This window comes from Chrysemys picta, chromosome 4 (genome assembly GCF_011386835.1).
Source record: "Chrysemys picta bellii isolate R12L10 chromosome 4, ASM1138683v2, whole genome shotgun sequence".
NCBI lineage: Eukaryota > Metazoa > Chordata > Testudines > Emydidae > Chrysemys > Chrysemys picta.
The window spans coordinates 101714313-101734036 of NC_088794.1; the positions used below are offsets into that span (position 1 = coordinate 101714313).

A 19724-nucleotide genomic window follows, 5' to 3' on the forward strand; every position below is an offset into this window, starting at 1 on the left:
CATTCTCTCTCTCCAAAGAGATAAAATGTTTTCCTATTTTCTTCCCAAATGACCTCATTCCTAGCTTTCCAACTGTGGCAGGTACTCCCTGCTTCATCCTATCCATTTCTTCTTTGGGATTTTTTAAATGTAAAATTTTAAAATATTTGTATGAGAGACTGTGTGAAAATGATGTCAACCAACTATGTGAAGTGAAACCAAATAAGCTGAATAATAGAAAACTCTGGTGAGGGAGAGTAGTGGAAATATATTAATATTTCTTTGGGGGCACTGACTTTATTGCTCATGGCAAACTTGATGCTAAAATGCACCATACATCACTACAGTGTGACAGGTTAGGGAAAATGAAAAACACAAAGCTTTACATAAATCAGGCAAAAAAATCGTATTAAAATGCATTACATTTTATATAAGAATCAAGATTTTACTTTTATCTATTCAGAAGCTCTTTTCCCCTTCTTATGTAGATGTTTCAGATTTTGTTAAAGCCTCACAGTTTCAAACAGTTTTATAGCAAATCATATTTCAAATTCATTGTAGACAAAGCTGTCACATTCTTAAAGAGGTAGGGTTATAGAAGCATGGTCTGGATTTTGGTATACACTAACATCTTCTAGAGTTAAAAAGGAAAATAGTTTGTTTTCTAATGATGGTGTCATGGGAAAAGGCATTAAAATCTTTTGGCTCTAGATTAATTTATGTCCTGGTATACTAAGCTATGTTTTCAAGAAGTTGTTACTATGGAGAGGCAGTCAATCTTTGAAGAGTGTAACATGTTACTAACTTAGCATAGTTTAACCACGAACTGTTTAAGTGACACTGTCAAGATTGATAACCATTGATAACTCTTGTAGTACGGTACCTTTTCTTCTCCATTATGTGTTTACAAAACCCATGAATTTTTTTTTTAATCAGTTGGTAATTCAGCCCTTGAGAGCTACCTTACCACAACAAATCACTGTGTATACACAATGGGAAAAATGTACTTCAGTAGAGAAATTGATTTTAGTTTCAAGAGGTTATTAAAAGCATGAGAAAAATATTTGCAATTTATGAAAAATATATAAAAGTATTCATTTATAGAAGCATTTTGGAGAATCCATTAATAGACTGCATAGTATTTCCAAACACTAAAAGGCACAGTGATATGTGGCTCTAATATAAATCACAATATCAGTTTTGTTATGCATATCTCATCGCTGAAATAACATGTCTATTTCTATGTTGTAAAAGTCCCTTCTCTTAGTTATGTTTCACAGGCATTAATTTTACATTCTTTGAATTGACTATTTTATAATCATTTCCACAATTTTGGGTAGTACAATAAAAGAAATCTGTGCTCTCTTTGCCATTCTGTGGTGCATTTTCTTCAGATAAATTTCTTCATGTTTAACTACAAAGACTGGGGGGAAATTTGTTTTAGATTGTTTCTGGCAGCACAATGAGCTGTTGTGCCTGAGGGAGATTAACATTTTATTCATTGTTCTCGTTTAATACATTACTGTGCAACTTCAAGACGTATTTTTGCATAATAATTGAAAAGCTTTTTCTCCACCCTCTTTTCTTTCATTTCCAATGATACAGAAAAGGCTAAAAAGATAATTTTCTTAATGTTTTTATTAAAGTTTATAAAAACATTGGGTATCAACAGATCAAATAAGCTTTTTTGCTTGGTTATTATAAACAACTAAAAATAATATTGTTATTAATAGCACATTCATTTTGATAGTCCATTGAGGCCTCATTTACTTCATCAGAAAAAACAAGGTCACCATTGTGTTGTAGAAATCTAGCTTCATCAATATTTTACTTCTCCTAGAAGAGCTTGGCTTTGTACAGCTAAAATGTGAAAAAGCTTTTCACTTGTTCATTGTTTGCTGTGCTTGCTGTCGATTCACACATACCCCTCCCCACAACACACATCCCATTACATGCATATAATGAGTGAAATCTTAAACCCATTGAAGTTGAATGGGAGTTTTGTCATTGGCTTCAGTGGGACTAAGATTTCACCCATTGTATTTTGCTTTATAGTGTGCCCATATGAAATCAGATGCTTCTACAGAAGATCACTGGTTTGAATCTGACCCAGGTGGTAGTGAGCTAAAATTGTTACTGTCTGATAACTGATCATTGGTATGTGAAATATACTGGTAGTCTTTGTCAAGTTCCTAGTGGACATGTGTCCATATTACAAAAGATAACATGACAAGTAACACCAATTGGCACCCTTGTTTATAATGTTTATAAAGAGGCCAAGGATTAAATGTAAACTGAAGTATGCTTTCACTCCTAGCAGTGGGCACTCCAGACTAGGGCTGAGGCATATGGAGCAGTGTGGGGAATCTGTGCTGTGCAAGTTTCTTGGAAACAGAGGATTTCAGTCTCCAGGACTGTCAAGGGGGCGTATCTTTCACAAGCACCCACATTCACTTCGCCAGGAAAAAAAAAAGACTCTTGAAACCTAGAGAGCTTGGTTGAAAAAGAACTGGTTCTGTCTGTGTACTTGACACTCTTGCGACCTTGGGCAAATTGCTGAATCTCTCTGTTCCCTAGCTTAATCATCAGTAAAAAGGGTATAATGTTATTGTAAAACAGCCTAGAGTGCTTTGGCATGCTGAAAGCATGCTATGATGTCAGGAGAAAGGGCAGTTACCTTGCTAAGTTATAGTGTCTCATGAATAACAAGGGATAGAAACCAATGCCACATACCACTGGAAAAATGAGAACCACACCATTTTAATGGACAATAGTTTTCTCTAATTCTGGTGAGTCATATAATATGAAACATTAAATCACATCCACCTTATAACATCCCCCGCCACCTTCATTTTTCTCCTAATTTTATTGGCTGATGTTTTAAGAACTGCTGATTTCATAAGCAGTTCTTGTTTTCATGTTCAAACGCAGGAAAAATTGCCCAGTAAAATTAAGTGGAGAAAATGTTAGGCTTTGAGGGAAAATAAAGGACTATAAGTCTGTTTACCTCCATTAGGATGTTGTAGCTCTAGTTGAATGCGTAAATTGGACCGGCTTATTGCCACAGCAGCATGGGATTCCACTGCTCTACAGCCAAAATGCTTCTGAAATAAATGTAGTCAAACTTTACTAATTCTGGGTCACTGAGAACAAAAATGATGCTTAAAATTGTTGATTGGCTCTAGTTTTCAAGATATGCTATTGGGTCAGTATATACGACCCTTGACTTGGGAATGGTGGAGGATAAGTGAGTTATAAAGGGAAGGGATCTCAATTTAAACCAGAAATGACTAAAATACATCTTTGACTGGATCTATGAATAATTCTATGACTGGGTTTGGACAGTACTTGCTTTTTAGGCAAAACAATGAATGATGCAATCTGAAGCTGGTATTGCGTCATACATGATATGAATTGCATCATGTTATTCCTAGAAGTCATGGATGATGCAATCATAACGAAGCTTACATCACTCTGCTGAACAAATTGCCCTATATCAGCTCTAGAAATCATACAGTGTCGTGCTCTCTTATTTGTCAGTGTTTGATTTTGCAAAGGGACACATTTCTGTTTAGCCAAAGTGAGCAGAGATGCCTCGTACTTGTGTGAACAGTGCAGATAACTTGTGCTAGGTTTGTGGTGAAGTGACTTTTGCATCACAAAAGCGCAGTATAACCACTATGGTTAAGAAAGCCTATCACCTTTATTTTGTCTGCAAAATTGGAGATCAGGACAAGAGGTGGGCCCCACACATATGCTGCAACACTTGTGCAAGAAATCTTCGTCAGTGGTTGAACAGGAAAAGGAAATCTATACCTTTTGCAGTGCCAATGATTTGGAGAGAGCCAACAGATCATACCAGCAATTGTTACTTCTGCATGGTGCCTCCAGTTGGGAAAGGTGTGTCAAAGAAGAAAAAGTGGAGTGTGCATTATCCAAACATTCCATCAGCTATAAGCTCAGTACCCCACGGAGAAGGACTGCCAGTTCCTGATGCACCAGAATCATTCTCACTTGAGTCAGACGAGGAAGAGGATGAAACTTCTGGTCCTGAACCATCAATGTCACAAGACCCACATTTTCTCCCATCCTCCTCCTTTGAACCATACCTCGTAACACAAGGTGAACTGAATGACCTTGTCAGGGATTTGGAACTACCCAAGAGTAAGGCAGAGCTGTTGAACTCCAGACTACAGCAGTGGAATCTCCTGGCAGGTGATGTTAGGGTTTCCATGTTCCGTGACCGTCAAAAGGATCTTGTCCCATTCTTCTTCATGGAAGATGATCTTGTAGCCTGCAACAACATCGATGGTGTGATGGCAGCCCTCAACATCGTTCACGATCCAGATGAGTGGAGACTGTTCATTGATTCATCGAAGACGAGTCTTAAAGCTGTTTTACTGCATAATGGTAATGTTTTGCCATCATTTCCAGTTGGTCATGCAGTCCATATGAAGGAAACCTATGACAACATGAAACAACTTTTGAGTTGCATAAACTATGACCAACATCAGTGGCAGCTTTGTGGCGATTTGAAGGTTGTTGCTCTCTTGCTTGGTCTGCAGACTGGATACACGAAGTACTGCTGTTTTCTCTGCGAATGGGATAGTCGTGCAAGAGATTCCCACTACATCAAGAAAGATTGGCAACTCCGACAGTCATTGGAGCCTGGGAAGAAAAGTGTTCAGCATCCACCACTTGTTGAATCAAGGAAGATTTTGTTACCAGCCTTACACATCAAGCTGGGTCTGATGAAAAACTTTGTCAAGGCCATTGACAAAACACAAGCAGCTTTCAAGTACCTCCGTGGAAAATTGTCAAGGTTAAGTGAAGCTAAGATAAAGGAAGGTGTCTTTGTTGGTCCTCAGATTCGTGAACTTCTTTGAGATGATGCATTTGATCATGCACTGCGTGGCAAGGAAAAGATGGCACGGAAAGCCTTCCAGTTAGTGACAATAAATTTTCTTGGAAACAACAAGGCAGACAACTACAGCTTGTTGGTGGACAACCTCCTCAAGGCATACAAAAGCCTTGGTTGCAACATGTCACTAAAGATCCATTTTTTGCACTCTCATCTAGATTTTTTTCCACCGAACTGCGGAGCAGTGAGCGACGAGCACGGCGAGCGATTTCACCAGGACATTGCAACAATGGAGAAACGCTATCAGGGCAAATGCAGCCCATCAATGCTTGCAGACTATTGCTGGACAGTGACAAGAGATGCTCCATTTAATGAATACAAGGGACAAGCCAAGAAGCGCCGAGTAGACACTGAATAGGACTAAACTATGTACATACTAGTTTTTTGCCTTTTGTTTCATAATAAATTTTATTTATATGATCCTTTTGCTGATTTTTAAAGTGTTACATAAACAGGACAGGTGTTTATGGTTGCTTTACATGATAATATTTCATATGAAAAGACCTAGGTTTACAATTTATGGTTTAAACTCTACTATCTACACAATATATATAGACATAAAATGTAAAAACTTAAATATCTTAGAAACAGTAGCCAATCAGTTGTTTTAGTTGGCATATTTGAATTCAGCCCATCAAAATACATAATAAATAGCACATTTTATCTCTGAAGCAGACGACTTCTCAAAAATTGTAGACCAGTGTAGCCTCTCAGGCTGAGAATCACAGCCGAAGTACTAATGTTAACTTTTCTTTGTCTACAAAAATATGAATTAAATAATTGAATAAAATAGGTAATATTCAAATTTTAAGACTAAAGTCATAACTTGTGCTGATCCTAGACAAATGATTGTAAAATGAATGTTTTGTTCCCTCAGTCCCAGTAGTGCCTGCACCAGTTGAGCAGGACCATTCACCTGCACCCAGTAGCACAATTCATAGCACTATCTGCTATCCCATAAGGTGGGTATATCCCAGAACTGGAAGAAAGAATAGTGAGGTTTCTTCCTGTAGCAGGCAGTAGAAAGAAGAAAGACGGGTGGTTGTTTTTCAGCCTGTGATAGGAGGTGGTAGCTATGTCTTCTGTGTTTTTTGGCTTGTAAGATGGCATGATGTCCTGTAAGCCAGCCAATCCACCTCTGTAAATTACATACCGAATCAAAGTCATGAGATGAAGCTCACTTAATTGTTTGTGAAGTTCTTTGAAATCCCTCAGCAGAAAGGTGCTGTAGCAATGCAAACAATTTCTAATACTCTTATGACTCTGTAAAAGGCTAGCAAATCTTTCTAGCAAGTCAATTTGAGGATATATTTGTAAATGCTAGAAAATGTGTCTGGGAAATGTTTTCATGCCTTATGAACTAAAGAAGTACAATACTGCATGTTAGATTTGATTTAACTACATCTAAATAAACCATTTCTGTCCAGCTTCTTAGAGCATGATATTTTCTGCTAATCTCCATTTGATCATGCTTCTCATTTTCAATACTACTTTGAAAATGCTGAAAAAAGAGCTTTGCATTTATTTGTACACTGAGCGTTAAAAACATCACCTAATCCATAAAACTTCTTCATCTTGGATTCAGACTATCAATGGCATATGCTGGGGAATGGAAAAACAGGAAAACCCAATCTACATCCATGGAGTGTTGTGTCTTTTTGCCCATTTGGCCTTCCATCTGGAGAATCTGCCACTTTTGAATGTCAGGTCCTTTCCTTCAGCACATTTAGGTTCTCTCTCCACATCCTAAAAGCGTAACTAACTCTGGCTCTAGGCATGCTTTCAAAACCTTTCTTACAAATGAAATGGAAGTTCTTTTCAATGTACACTGATTTATCTGAAGAGCTTAGTGAGCATCTCTTCTGTCGTGCTATTTGGAGTGGCTCATGACCATGAGTGCAGACCTTATGGCAGACTGTCCAAAACAGGGCAGACACCCTTGACTGGTGGTGTATTCTATAATTAGCTTTTATCAAGCCAGTAACAAATGTGAACTCCTGGATCTCTATAACAGGAGTCATAGACAGTCCCCTTAGACTCTCCAGTCTATCTTGCCACCCAGATAACCTGGATTTCGTGATAAATGGTCACTTATAACAAAAATCATAGCACATTCAGGTTTCTTCCTTTCTCAAGAGACCAATCACTTATACCCAGATCAGTTGGTATCCTAGATCTTATACCAAAGACAACATATGTAGCCAGTCCAGTAATAAATTATCTCAAGGTTTATTAGCTAGGAAAAAGAAATGAGAGTTATTTACTGGTTAAAGCAAGCAAACATACACACACACAAGTTACATTCTAAATCCGAAGAGTGACAGAACTGTAGTGATCTGTCAATACAAAGTGTCTTTCAGGTGGACCCAGGAGGCAGCCCCTGGGGATCTCTGTCTTCAGTTCAGAGACTCTGGCCCTTCAGAGTTCAACAGCCAAAAAGATGGAAAATTTTCCTGTGGCTTTTTTTTATTTCCTTCATTCAGCTTCCAAGCCCACAGGATGGGCACGTAGCATTTCCCAGGTGTAATAAGGCCATTAACCAATCCTTTGTATTGTGATAATAATTGATGGCCCATGTGATTTTGATAGTCTTTCTGGATGGGCCGAGGTGAGGGGGAGGGATGATTTCCAGACCTGAGTTAATAAATTTAGAGCAAACATTTTCAAAGTTATAAAGCAAAACTTACCTATTTTCTTACAGCATGGAATACAGACATTAGAAGTTAGATTAATGCATGCAGCAATTTACAAGCATTTCATAGAATCTGAACACTAAATACATTCTTATAAGACTAATGCCTGTTTTGAGCAAAACTAACATACAGGTGACCTGTCTGGTCTCAAGTTGCAAGGTTGTCATTTCTTAGCTAATGCCTGCAGCCTGAGTAAGAGCTGGCATCTGGCCTGCCAGTGCACAATATCCTCTCTACTTTATTCCATCCCAAAATTGCTCTATTTCTCCAATAAAAGGAATAGTTCTTTTTCTGTCCTTTTATATTTATCAAGATCCTTTTATTGAACAAAACCCTGATATTTCAGAATAATTTCTCTTGTGTCCCTACACAGTGCATGAATAACTGAAAGAAGCTGCATGTGGTCCTCCTCTATATGTTTGTTTTAACAAGCAATATGATCAAGTTAGAAAGCACGGAACAAAGAGATTATCATAATCTTTCCTTACGTTTTACGAGTTCTCTGCCATGTTCTATTCTGATTGCTATTGAGTGGGAGAACTCATTTTTAAATTTTGGTTGCAACAAGCTACCACACCTGCTTCTGTGATGGACAATTTAAGTTTCTTAATAAGACAAACACTAAGAGTCTGGTGGTTACTGGTGTTTCATATAACGGTACTGATGTGTGCGTGGAGCCTTAGACACATAGATAAGGTACCTGCTTACAAACTAAAGGCCTCTACCTAGAAACATGTATGCATGTGCTTGACTTTGGAACACTTTTGTGTTTGCTCAGCCATTAGAAAACCGTATCAAGGGTTTCTGTGGATTCTCCGTCACTGGAAATTTTAAAATCAAGTTTGGATGTTTTTGTTAAAAGGTATGTGGTAGTTCAAACAAGAATTTAATTCAAGGAAATCCTATAGTCTGTATTATACAGGAGGTCAAACTAGATGTTCATGTTGGTCTCTTCTGGCTTTATAATCACTGAATCTATTAATATAACTGTCAAGGCTGGATCCCCACTTTGAACTTTAGGGTACAAATGTAGGGGCCTGCATGAAAACTTCTAAGCTTAACTACCAGCTTAGCTCTGGTTCTGCTGCCACCATTTCAATGGATTCCATTCCTGGGAAACCTTGAAAAACCTTCACCAAATCCCTGGTGAAAACAGATCCAAACCCCTTGGATCTTAAAACAAGGGGAAATTAACCATTCCCCTCCTTCCTCCCACCAACTCCTGGTGAATCAAGATCCAAACCCCTTGGATCTTAAAACAAGGAGAAATTAACCATTCCCCTCCTTCCTCTCACCAACTCCTGGTGAATCAAGATCCAAACCCCTTGGATCTTAAAACAAGGAGAAATTAACCATTCCCCTCCTTCCTCCCACCAACTCCTGGTGAATCAAGATCCAAACCCCTTGGATCTTGAACAAGGAAAAATCAATCAGGTTCTTAAAAAGAAGGTTTTTAATTAAAGAAAAAGGTAAAAATCATCTCTGTAAAATCAGTATGGAAATTAACCTTACAGGGTAATCAAACTTAAAGAGCTCAGAGGACTCCCCTCTAGTCTCAGGTTCAAAGTACAGCAAACAAAGATAAACACTCTGGTAAAAGGTACATTTACAAGTTGAGAAAACAAAGGAAAACTAACACGCCTTGCCTGGCTATTTACTTACAAGTTTGAAATAGGAGAGACTTGTTTAGAAAGATGTGGAGAACCTGGATTGATGTCTGGTCCCTCTCAGTCCCGAGAACGAACACACTCCCAAACAAAGAACACAAACAACAGCCTTCCCCCCCCAAGATTTGAAAGTATCTTGTCCCCTTATTGGTCCTTTAGGTCAGATGCCAGCCAGGTTACCTGAGCTTCTTAACCCTTTACAGGGAAAAGGATTTTGGAGTCTCTGGCCAGGAGGGGTTTTATAGTACTGTACACAGGACAGCTATTACCCTTCCCTTTATAGTTATGACAATAACTTTACTCATGTCGTATGTCAGTACGACTCACATGAGTAGAGTGAAGCAAATGCATAAGTGTTTGCAGGCTCAGAGCCAAAATTAGATTGATATCATTCCATAGTGGATGGGGAAAGGGGAGAGAAACAGTAATTAATAGAAATGTTTACGTGAAAGAGCATGAGTGTTGTTTTGTGGTAACAAAGATCCTATACTATTTTTTATTTTTAAATGGACAAACACAGAAGGGAAGATGATTTGTACAACATCAGTCCCTTTATGGCAGTCTCTTCATCCTCTGTTTCAAGTTTCAACCTCCTAGGCAGATTAGTTTCTCTGTAGGCAGTAATGGCAGGCCAGTGTTTGTACTAGCTTTGAAAACAGCAACTAAACAGGATCTGGCAGCTCTGCCTATGCTGGCATTGAGCCCATAGCCCAAGCTAGTGCCAGGTCCCACACCTAATGCTTCTGCTGAAGCCTGCACCTGTGCTGGTTTTGATACTGATTGATTACCTGCATTGTTGGAGTAATCCAGGATTCTGCCTTGAAAAACCTTTGCCATTTATCCTAAGCCTTGCAAACAACAGGACTGCATAACTGTTTGTGCAGTCCTTTGTGTATTTACAGTGACATCAGACAGTTCCTACAGCTTGACAGTAATTTCCAAAAGGAATGTTGATGAACAGGTGTTTGTGTAAATGTATGTAATTATATTCAGTATATCCATATCTGTAAATGGATGTTGATAGGACTATAATATATACACATGCGTGCGTGCGCACACACTCATACATATAACTTTATCAATATTAATATATTTTTATTTACAAGAGAAAGAAGACAATGGTGGGAGTTACAAAGGTTTTATTTGGCTTAAGTTTGGGATGCTTGTATTATTCATAAATATCAGAGTCACAAGAGAATTCTGCAGGTGATCCTGAGCAAATGCTCATATAATCCTCATACCCCACACCATGCCATCATGAATTATGTGTATGATGCTTATTTTACAGAAAGGGTGTTTAGAGATTTACTTAAAAGTGCATGCTATAGAGCAGTGGTAGGCAACCTGCAGCCCGCAGGCCGCATGCAGCCCTTCAGGATAATCTGATTGCGGGCCACGAGACATTTTGCTGACATTGAGCATCCACAGGCATGGCCGAATGTAGCTCCCATTGGCCGCGGTTCGCTGTTCGCCAATGAAATGCTAAGGGAGATTAGAGAGGCTATCAAAATAAAGAACTCAATAATAGCGGGAGATTTCTATTATCCCCATATTGACTGGGTATATGTCACCTCAGGACGAAATGCAGAGACAAAATTTCTTGATACTTTAAATGACTGCTTCTTGGAGCAGCTGGTACAGGAACCCACAAAGGGAGAGGCAATTCTCGATTTAGTCCTGAGTGGAGTGCAGGATCTGATCCAAGAGGTAACTATAATACTATATACTTGGAAATAGTGACCATAATACAGTAACAATTAACATTCCTGTGGTAGGAAGAAGACTTCAACAGCCCAACACTGTGGCATTTAATTTAAAAAAGGGGAAGTATGCAAAAATGAGGAGGTTAATTAAACAGAAATTAAAAGGTACAGTGACTAGAGTGAAATCCCTGCAAGCTGCATGGACACTTTTCAAAGACACCATAATAGAGGGCCAACTGAAATGTATACCCCAAATTAAAAAAACACAGTAAAAGAACTAAAAAAGAGCCACTGTGGCTTAACAACCATGTAAAAGAAGCAGTGAGAGATAAAAAGACATCTTTTAAAAAGTGGAAGTCAGATCCTAGTGAGGTAAATAGAAAGGAGCATAAACACTGCCAAATTAAGTGTAAGAATGTAATAAGAAAAGCCAAAAAGGGGTTTGAAGAACAGCTAGCCAAAAACTCAAAAGGTAATAACAAAATGTTTAAGTACATCAGAAGCAGGAAGCCTGCTAAACAACCAGTGGGGCCCCTGGATGATTGAGATACAAAAGGAGCACTTAAAGACGATAAAGTCATTGTGGAGAAACTAAATGAATTCTTTGCTTCAGTCTTCATGGCTGAGGATGTTAGGGAGATTCCCAAACCTGAACTGTCCTTTGTAGGTGACAAATCTGAGGAATTGTTACAGATTGAAGTGTCACTAGAGGAGGTTTTGGAATTGATTGATAAACTTAACAGTAACAAGTCACTGGGACCAGACGGCATTCACCCAAGAGTTCTGAAAGAACTCAAATATGAAATTGCAGAACTATTAACTATGATTTGTAACCTGTCCTTTAAATCAGCTTCTGTACCCAATGACTGGAAGATAGCTAATGTAACGCCAATATTTAAAAAGGACTCTAGAGGTGATCCTGGCAATTACAGACTGGTAAGTCTAATGTCAGTACCGGGCAAATTAGTTAAAACAATAGTAAAGAATAAAATTGACAGACACATAGAAGAACATAAATTGTTGGGCAAAAGTCAACATGGTTTCTGTAAAGGGAAATCACGTTTTACTAACCTAATAGAGTTCTTTGAAAGGGTCAACAAACATGTGGACAAGGGGGATCCAGTGGACATAGTGTACTTAGATTTCTAGAAAGCCTTTGACAAGGTCCCTCACCAAAGTCTCTTACGTAAATTAAGTTGTCATGGGATAAGAGGGAAGATCCTTTCATGGACTGAGAACCAGTTAAAAGACAGGCAACTAAGTGTAGGAATAAATGATAAATTCTCAGAATGGAGAGGGGTAACTAATGGTGTTCCCGAAGGGTCAGTCCTAGGACCAATCCTATTCAACTTATTCATAAATGATCTGGAGAAAGAGGTAAACAGTGAGGTTGCAAAGTTTGCACATGATGCTAAACTGCTCAAGATAGTTAAGACCAAAGCAGACTGTGAAGAACTTCAAAAAGATCTCACAAAACTAAGTGATTTGGCAACAAAACGGCAAATGAAATTTAATGTGGATAAATGTAAAGAAATGCACATTGGAAAAAATAACCCCAACTATACATACAATATGATGGAGGCTAATTTAGCTACAACTAATCAGGAAAGAGATCTTGGAGTCATCATGGATAGTACTCTGAAGACTTCCATGCAGTGTGCAGCGGCAGTCAAAAAAGCAAACAGGCTGTTAGGAATCATTAAAAAAGGGATAGAGAATAAGACGGAGAATATCTTATTGCCCTTATATAAATCCATGGTACGCCCACATCTTAAATACTGCGAGCAGATGTGGTCTCCTCATCTCAAAAAAGGTATTTTGGTATTAGAAAAGGCTCAGAGAAGGACAACTAAAATGATTAGGGGTTTGGAATGGGTCCCATATGAGGAGAGATTAAAGAGGCTAGGACTTTTCAGCTTGGAAAAGAGGAGACTAAGCGGGGATATGATAGAGGTATATAAAATCATGAGTGGTGTGGAGAAAGTAAATAAGGACAAATTATGTACTTGTTCCCATAATATAAGAACTAGGTGCCACCAAATGAAATTAATGGGCATCACGTTTAAAACAAATAAAAGGAAGTTCTTCTTCACACAGCGCAAGGTCAACCTGTGGAACTCCTTGCCTGAGGAGGTTGTGAAGGCTAGGACTATAACAGGGTTTAAAAGAGATCTAGATAAATTCATAGAGGTTAAGTCCCTTAATGGCTATTAGCCAGGATGGGTAAGGAATGGTGTCCCTAACCTCTGTTTGTCAGAGGATGGAGATGGATGGCAGGAGAGAGATCACTTGATCATTACCTGTTAGGTTTACTCCCTCTGGGACACCTGGCATTGGCCACTGTTGGTAGACAGGATACTGGGCTTGATGGACCTTTGGTCTGCCCCAGTATGGCCATTCTTATGTTCCCAGCCAATTGGAGCTGCGGGAAGCAGCGGGCCACAGGTAGCCCACCACTGCTATAGAGAGGTATTAAAAATACAATTGGTACTGTTTCTATATCCCTTCACTTGTAAAATGCCTTCATACCACAAATTCAACCATACAGGATTTGGAACAGAGAAAAATTATAACAAACGTCTCATAATCATGTAAAAGAGCTTTCTACCTATAAGGTAGTGACTTTAAAGAAGCTAGTTTATCATCTACAAAGGCTAGAAACAAAGAGATTATATCAGTGGAAAGGGGGAATTCGTTCCTTTCTAATTATATATTCATAGTCATGATGGATCATGAAACCTCTGATTGGTAGAGGATCATGTTCTTTTTGAGCAGTAATTCAACATTTTGGAGGAGAAGGTAGAGAAAGTATTGTGACAAGCTGTTTTGGGGGCAAAACCAAGACCAACACCACGATATTGGCACTGGTATTATGATGGTTGTACACATGCTTATATAGGGGGTAGAAGGAAGGGGCACAACCAGGCCATCAAGGTACTGTTCAGCACTGGCTAATTTCATGGCAACACTGTTTTAACCTGCATTCACTGTGGTTCCAATGCTAAATGCCTGTTTCATGATACATACCGTCTTAAAATTAACCAGAGAAAGCAACTGTAAATTAATGAAAAACTAATTACATGCTAGCAGGAAAAGTAATACCTTTTTCTGCTTGGTTGCATTGCACAGCTTATAGACATATATGAAAGGAGGCAGCTCTTGGAACATCACTGTTTCCCATGTGGTTGCTCGTGGGGGGCAATCTAGTTTGAGTGTTACTTACATGCTGTCTGAGAATCCTACCCCTTTATTTTCTAGACATACTTGAGGGGTTGTGGGTCTCATGTAGCCCTGTAGACAACAGCAAAACAGAACTACCCACAGAAATAGTATAATTTGTTCAATTAACGGGAAATTATATGGATGCTGTTGGATACTAGTATGTTGTAATGTATGTAATGTTTGGAGTGCATATGTTGTTTGTGCTTAGTTGCAGCCTTCATCTTTCCACTATTACGTTACATTCGGTTGACTTGTTTTAATGTACAGTTGGCTCACATAAAATAGACTATTGCCCCGTCTTTTACACCTTCCAAAGAGGAATGAATAAAATGAGGTCCAATCAAAGTGCGTCAGCTCCTCTTAGAGCATAGTTTTAGTGTTTGCAGTTCTTGCTAAATTCCCCTTGAGCCTTTTTAGAGGCAGCCAGAGCTAAGGTTCCTCTCCGAGATAATGACCTTTTTGTAATTTAACCTTTTCTGAGAATTTCCAAACATACTGCTTTCACTTAGCTGGATCCTTTTACTCCCCAGTGAAGCCAGACATTTATGTAAATGTTGAGTTCTCAATGCAGACTTTTGACCCAAGCCATTGTGTGTGTGTTGGGGGGGGGGGGGGGGGAGTTTGCTAGGGATCAGCCCCATAACTTAAAGAGAGCACTTTAATACTGGAATGAACTATATCATACGTGTTTGGAGGGGCTTTTTTAGGAGAGAGGAAAAATACAAAAAGGAGATTATGTGGCTAATTATGATGGCCTAAATATTCAAAAGTGACTACTGATTTTTGGTGTGTCTGTTTTTGGATGCCTAGCTTGAGATACCTTGAAGGGGCCAGATGTTCAAAGGTGAGACGCACAGAGGAGCCAATTTAAGGTTAGACCAGTAACCTTAATTCTGGCATTTGCAAGTTTTGAGTGCTTCACTGTACAACATAAATTTGATTATATGTAGTTTGATGTATGTATTTCAACATATAATGTGTAATTTGTCTGCGTGCTTACAGGATACTTTCACCAGGTTCTAATTCATGCTAGAAGACTGCAGAATTGTTCATATTGTTTTTTGTATTCCTTTTTTATCTTGCTTTACTCTGTTTTTTCCTCATTTTGTAGATTTAGTGTGTAATAAAAATGCAATAATGTACATAGTTGCATAAGTTGCACACTGTAGGAAAAAATCATTTAAAATTATGGGCCATTGAGCAGCAAATGAATTAATAGCATATGGAGGTAATGCTTATAGTAATATTCAGTCAAAGACTATGGGCAAAATTCTACCCTAGCTCAGCATTGATGTGTTTAGATGTAGAGAAGCAGTATTAGCAAAGCCAAGTCTCTAGGAGTCACCATGCCATACAGAATGGGGTGTCTCATGAGGACTTGGTAAAAACACAGCGTACAGTGGTTCTTTTGTTGCTCAAAAAATGAGAACCATGCACACTCTTTCTTCCCATCCAATATCTGCTGTTGAACACAGAGTGCATGAGGGTGCATTGGGGCCTGGCCATGACCCTAAACCAACTAGTTATGCTTCCTTGGGTCTACGGAGTACTTGCAGATACATTAGTTAGGATGTCCTTTAAAATGTTCAAGAGAGTGCTAGTTATGTCAAGGTACAGGAGTAGGCACTTTGCATTTTTTCCTTCCTACTGCACTGAGCAACACAAGAAAAGAATTTACCCTTAGGGAATGTCTACACTGCAACTAAAAACCCATGGATGGCCCGTGCCCATTGACTTGGGTTCGCGTCGCTCAGGCAAAGGGGCTGTTTAATTGTGGTGCAGACGTTTGGGCTCAGGCCTTTAGTCTGAGCCCTGTGATCCTAAGTTTGCTGGCACAGGCCAGCCATGTGTTTTTAATCAGAGTGTAGACAAATCCTTAGTTTATACATTCTGGAAGGTGCTGTTTTCCATGGTCTAATCCAACTGCTGTGGATTTTAATAGGTGTTGATGATGCTTGTGGACTCACTAGATCAGTCCAATGAGTATTTTTAGGATACATTCATTTTTTGAAGTCAAACAGTCAATCACTGGAACATTTTTAACTTTCCTGTTATACTTTCCTAGTCCTCTGTGTCAAATATTTTATGTCAGAGATAACTATTGAATTCTATCTTTCTATTTTCCCTCCTGCCTTTGAATTGTACCACTGTCCTTTCCCTATCAGTAGTATCTCAGGAGGATGTTGAACAGCAGCTACTAAAGTTAGACATTTTTAAAATCAGCAGATCCAGATAGCTTGCATTCAAGAATTAAAAGAGATGGCTGAGAAGCTTGCTGGACCATTAATGTTGATTTGCAATAAGTCTATGGAGCTCAGGGAAAGTCCCAGAAAACGGGAAGAAAGTTAATGTTGTGCGAATACGTTAAAAGGGTAAACGGGATGACCTGGGTAATTATAGGCCTGTCGCCTTGACAGCGATCGTGGGCAAGATGGTGGAGCTGCCGACATGGGACTCGATTAATAAAGAATTAAAGGATGGTCTCTTCAATCTAGCAAAGAAGGGTATTACACAATCCAGTTTCTGGAAATTGAAGCTAGTCAAATTCAGACTGGAAATAAGGTGTACGTTTTAAACGATGAGAGTGATTAGCCATTAGAACAATTTAACAAGGTTTGCGGTGGATTTTCCATCATCAGCCATTTTTACATTTACATTTTCTTTAAAATATGCTTTAGGAATTATTTTGGGGAAGTTGTATGGCCTATACATTGGCCTGCTAAACCCAGGGTTGTGAGTTCAATCCTTGAGGGGGCCACTTGGGGATCTGGGGCAAAATCAGTACTTGGTCCTGCTAGTGAAGGCAGGGGGCTGGACTCGATGACCTTTCAAGGTCCCTTCCAGTTCTAGGAGATGGGATATCTCCATTAATTTCTTAATTTCTATACAGGAGGTCAGATTAGATGTTTACTAAAGTTCCTCGTGGCTTTGGAATATCTGAATCCCTCATTTCTGGTAAAGTATATCTGTACTGGATAATGGTGGTATAGCTTTTATTTATTACAGTATTGTCTTGTCTCTGTTACCTTGAATATCGTCAGTCCTTAATCCGTTGTTTTACGATGCTGAATCTGTGTTATAATTCCATACTTCACATCAGCAATATCATATTGTATTGTGCTCTTTTGCGTTCCAAATAATGATGAATCCTGTTGCCTTTCCTCTATTATTTGTCCTAAGATTAAATTTCATTTTAGCGCTAATATTCCTTGTTATAAAAATCTTAACGGTTGTTGTTTTTTTTTAGATTTGAACATGACGGTTTACCACAGCCTAGCACAATATTCGCTTGCTTATGTCAGAATATTTGTTTCAATCAGGTGGAAACTTCAGACAAGTTTATGATCTGTAGCTGTTCTTGTGAGATAAGCTGTAATGAGGTTAGTATGCCACCTGTATCTGAGGCAGATGGACCACAGAAAACCCCTCCTATCATCTGGAAATCATTGGAACATACTTCTCTGCAATACAGTGAGTTTTGAATACTACATACCGCTCTGTCTTTAGGCGAGGGAGTTATATTTATTTCATATACTATTGTGGAACATAATATTAAACATTATAAAAAAATTGTAATCTTTTTGCTGTCCAGACAGTCTGAAGAAAAAAATGCATCTGGGATAATGCATATAAGGAGAAATGTTTTGTCTCTGCCCAAGGAGATCATCTTGTGTGATCACATACAGTATTTATGCTTATGCATTTGAGATTAATTCCAGGACTGATGCTGCTTCTTGAAAGGATAGCCCTGTCAATTTTTTATAAGAGAAAACACCGAGTTTTCACAGCACTGCCTCTGTCCATGTAATTTAACCTGTTTTATAATTTAACCTTCAATTAATTGGATTAGAGAAAAGGTTATGGTGGCTTAAAACAAATCACATGCACTCCCCCCAGTCCCTGCATCTTTTAAAAATATAAAATAACAGCATGCTCTGCCTCAATTTTCAGTGTACCAAAAAATCCCTTATGTACTTTCTCTTGTGGTTGGAATGTGAAAGTGGTACTGTGACAACTTTCTTTTCAATCAAACTACTTTCACAATTTCATTTGGTGTCCATGCAGCTTCTTGTGCTGAGAAGTGACTTCAAGCTGTTCTGTCTGGAAGTGATTGACTCAGATTTATTAGGGTTACCATACGTCCGGATTTTCCCGGACATGTCCGGCTTTTGGGGGCTCAAATCCCCGTCCGGGGGGAAATCCCCAAAAGCCGGGCATGTCCGGGAAAATCGGGAGGGCTCTTTGGCCGGGGCCGCGGGGCCGGGGGCATGGTGCCGAGCCCGGCCGGGCGCGCGGTGCCGGGCCGGGGTGGGCGCGGGGCCGGGCGGGGAGCCGGGGGCGCGGTGCCGGTCCGGGGGCTCCGCGGGGCCGCGGGGCCGGGGGCTCCGCTGGGCCGCGGGGCCGGGGGGTCCGCGGGGCCGGGGGCCAGTCCGGGCCCGCAGGGCCGCGAGCCGGGGGGGCCGGGGGCTCCGCTGGGCCGCGGGGCCGGGAGCCGGGGGGGGCCGCTGGGCCGGGAGGGTCCGCTGGGCCGCGGGGTCGGGGGGTCCGCGGGGCCGCGAGCCGGGGGGGCCGCGGGGCCGGGAGGTCCGCTGGGCCGCGAGCCGGGGGGTCCGCAGGGCCGGGGGCCAGTCCGGGCCCGCGGGGCCGCGAGCCGGGGGGGCCGGGGGCTCCGCGGGGCCGGGAGCCGGGGGGGGCCGCGGGGGCCGCTGGGCCGGGAGGGTCCGCTGGGCCGCGAGCCGGGGGGGCCGCGGGGCCGGGAGGCGGAGGGGTCCGGGGGGTTCGCTGGGCCGGGGGGTCCGCGGGGCCGCGAGCCGGAGGGGCCGGGGGCCAGTCCGGGCCCGCGGGGCCGGGAGCCGGGGGGGTCCGCTGGGCCGCGGGGTCCGCGGGGCCGGGAGCCGGGGGGGGTCCGCTGTGCCGCGGGGTCCGCGAGCCGGGGGGGGCCGCGGGGCCGGGGGGTCCGCGGGGCCGGGAGCCGGGGGGTGCGCCGGGCCGGCAGTGCTGGGCGGGCCGGGGGTGGTGGGCTGGGGCCGGCACCCCAGGGCCCGAGCCGACCCAGGCTGGCCGCCTCCATGGGGCCAGCCTGGGCCGCGCCTCCTCCCCCCACACCACCCCTTACCTGCTACAGGCTTCCCGACTCAAATTTCGCGGAAGCAGGGGAGGGGGCGGAGACTTCGGGAGGGGGCGGAGTTGGGGCGGGGGCGGGGCTGGGGGCGGGGCTGGGGCTCCTGGGGGTGTCCTCCATTTGGAGGCACAAAATATGGTAACCCTAGATTTATATACATTGGTGAATTCATACATGTAATTCTAATTAGTGTTAATGAGCAGTACAACCTACCAATGTTGAACTCCTCCTTGATGACATGTCTATGCCTCCTAGCATTTGAACTGTAATGTTCTGAATCTTATTTATCTGAATTAGAGCCAGTTCCTGCAAATAGTTACTTCTGTCAAGGAATTACATTGACTTGCATAAAGGCAGTGGTACTCTACACAGAGCCCTGCATGGATACAAAATTTGTATCTGCATCTGATCTGCAAT

General features: G+C 41.2%; 1 protein-coding gene across 6 annotated transcripts in view; it reads left to right on the forward strand.

Moving 5' to 3' along the window:
• The window catches only part of DPH6 (diphthamine biosynthesis 6), a 356254-nt gene that overhangs the window by 153805 nt on the left and 182725 nt on the right, over positions 1-19724 (forward strand). For all 6 annotated transcript variants that reach the window (XM_065593241.1, XM_065593239.1, XM_065593243.1 and 3 more), the window contains one exon: positions 17506-17656. In XM_065593241.1, coding sequence (XP_065449313.1) covers positions 17506-17656 — 151 coding nt within the window. The remainder of the gene's footprint in view (positions 1-17505; positions 17657-19724) is intronic.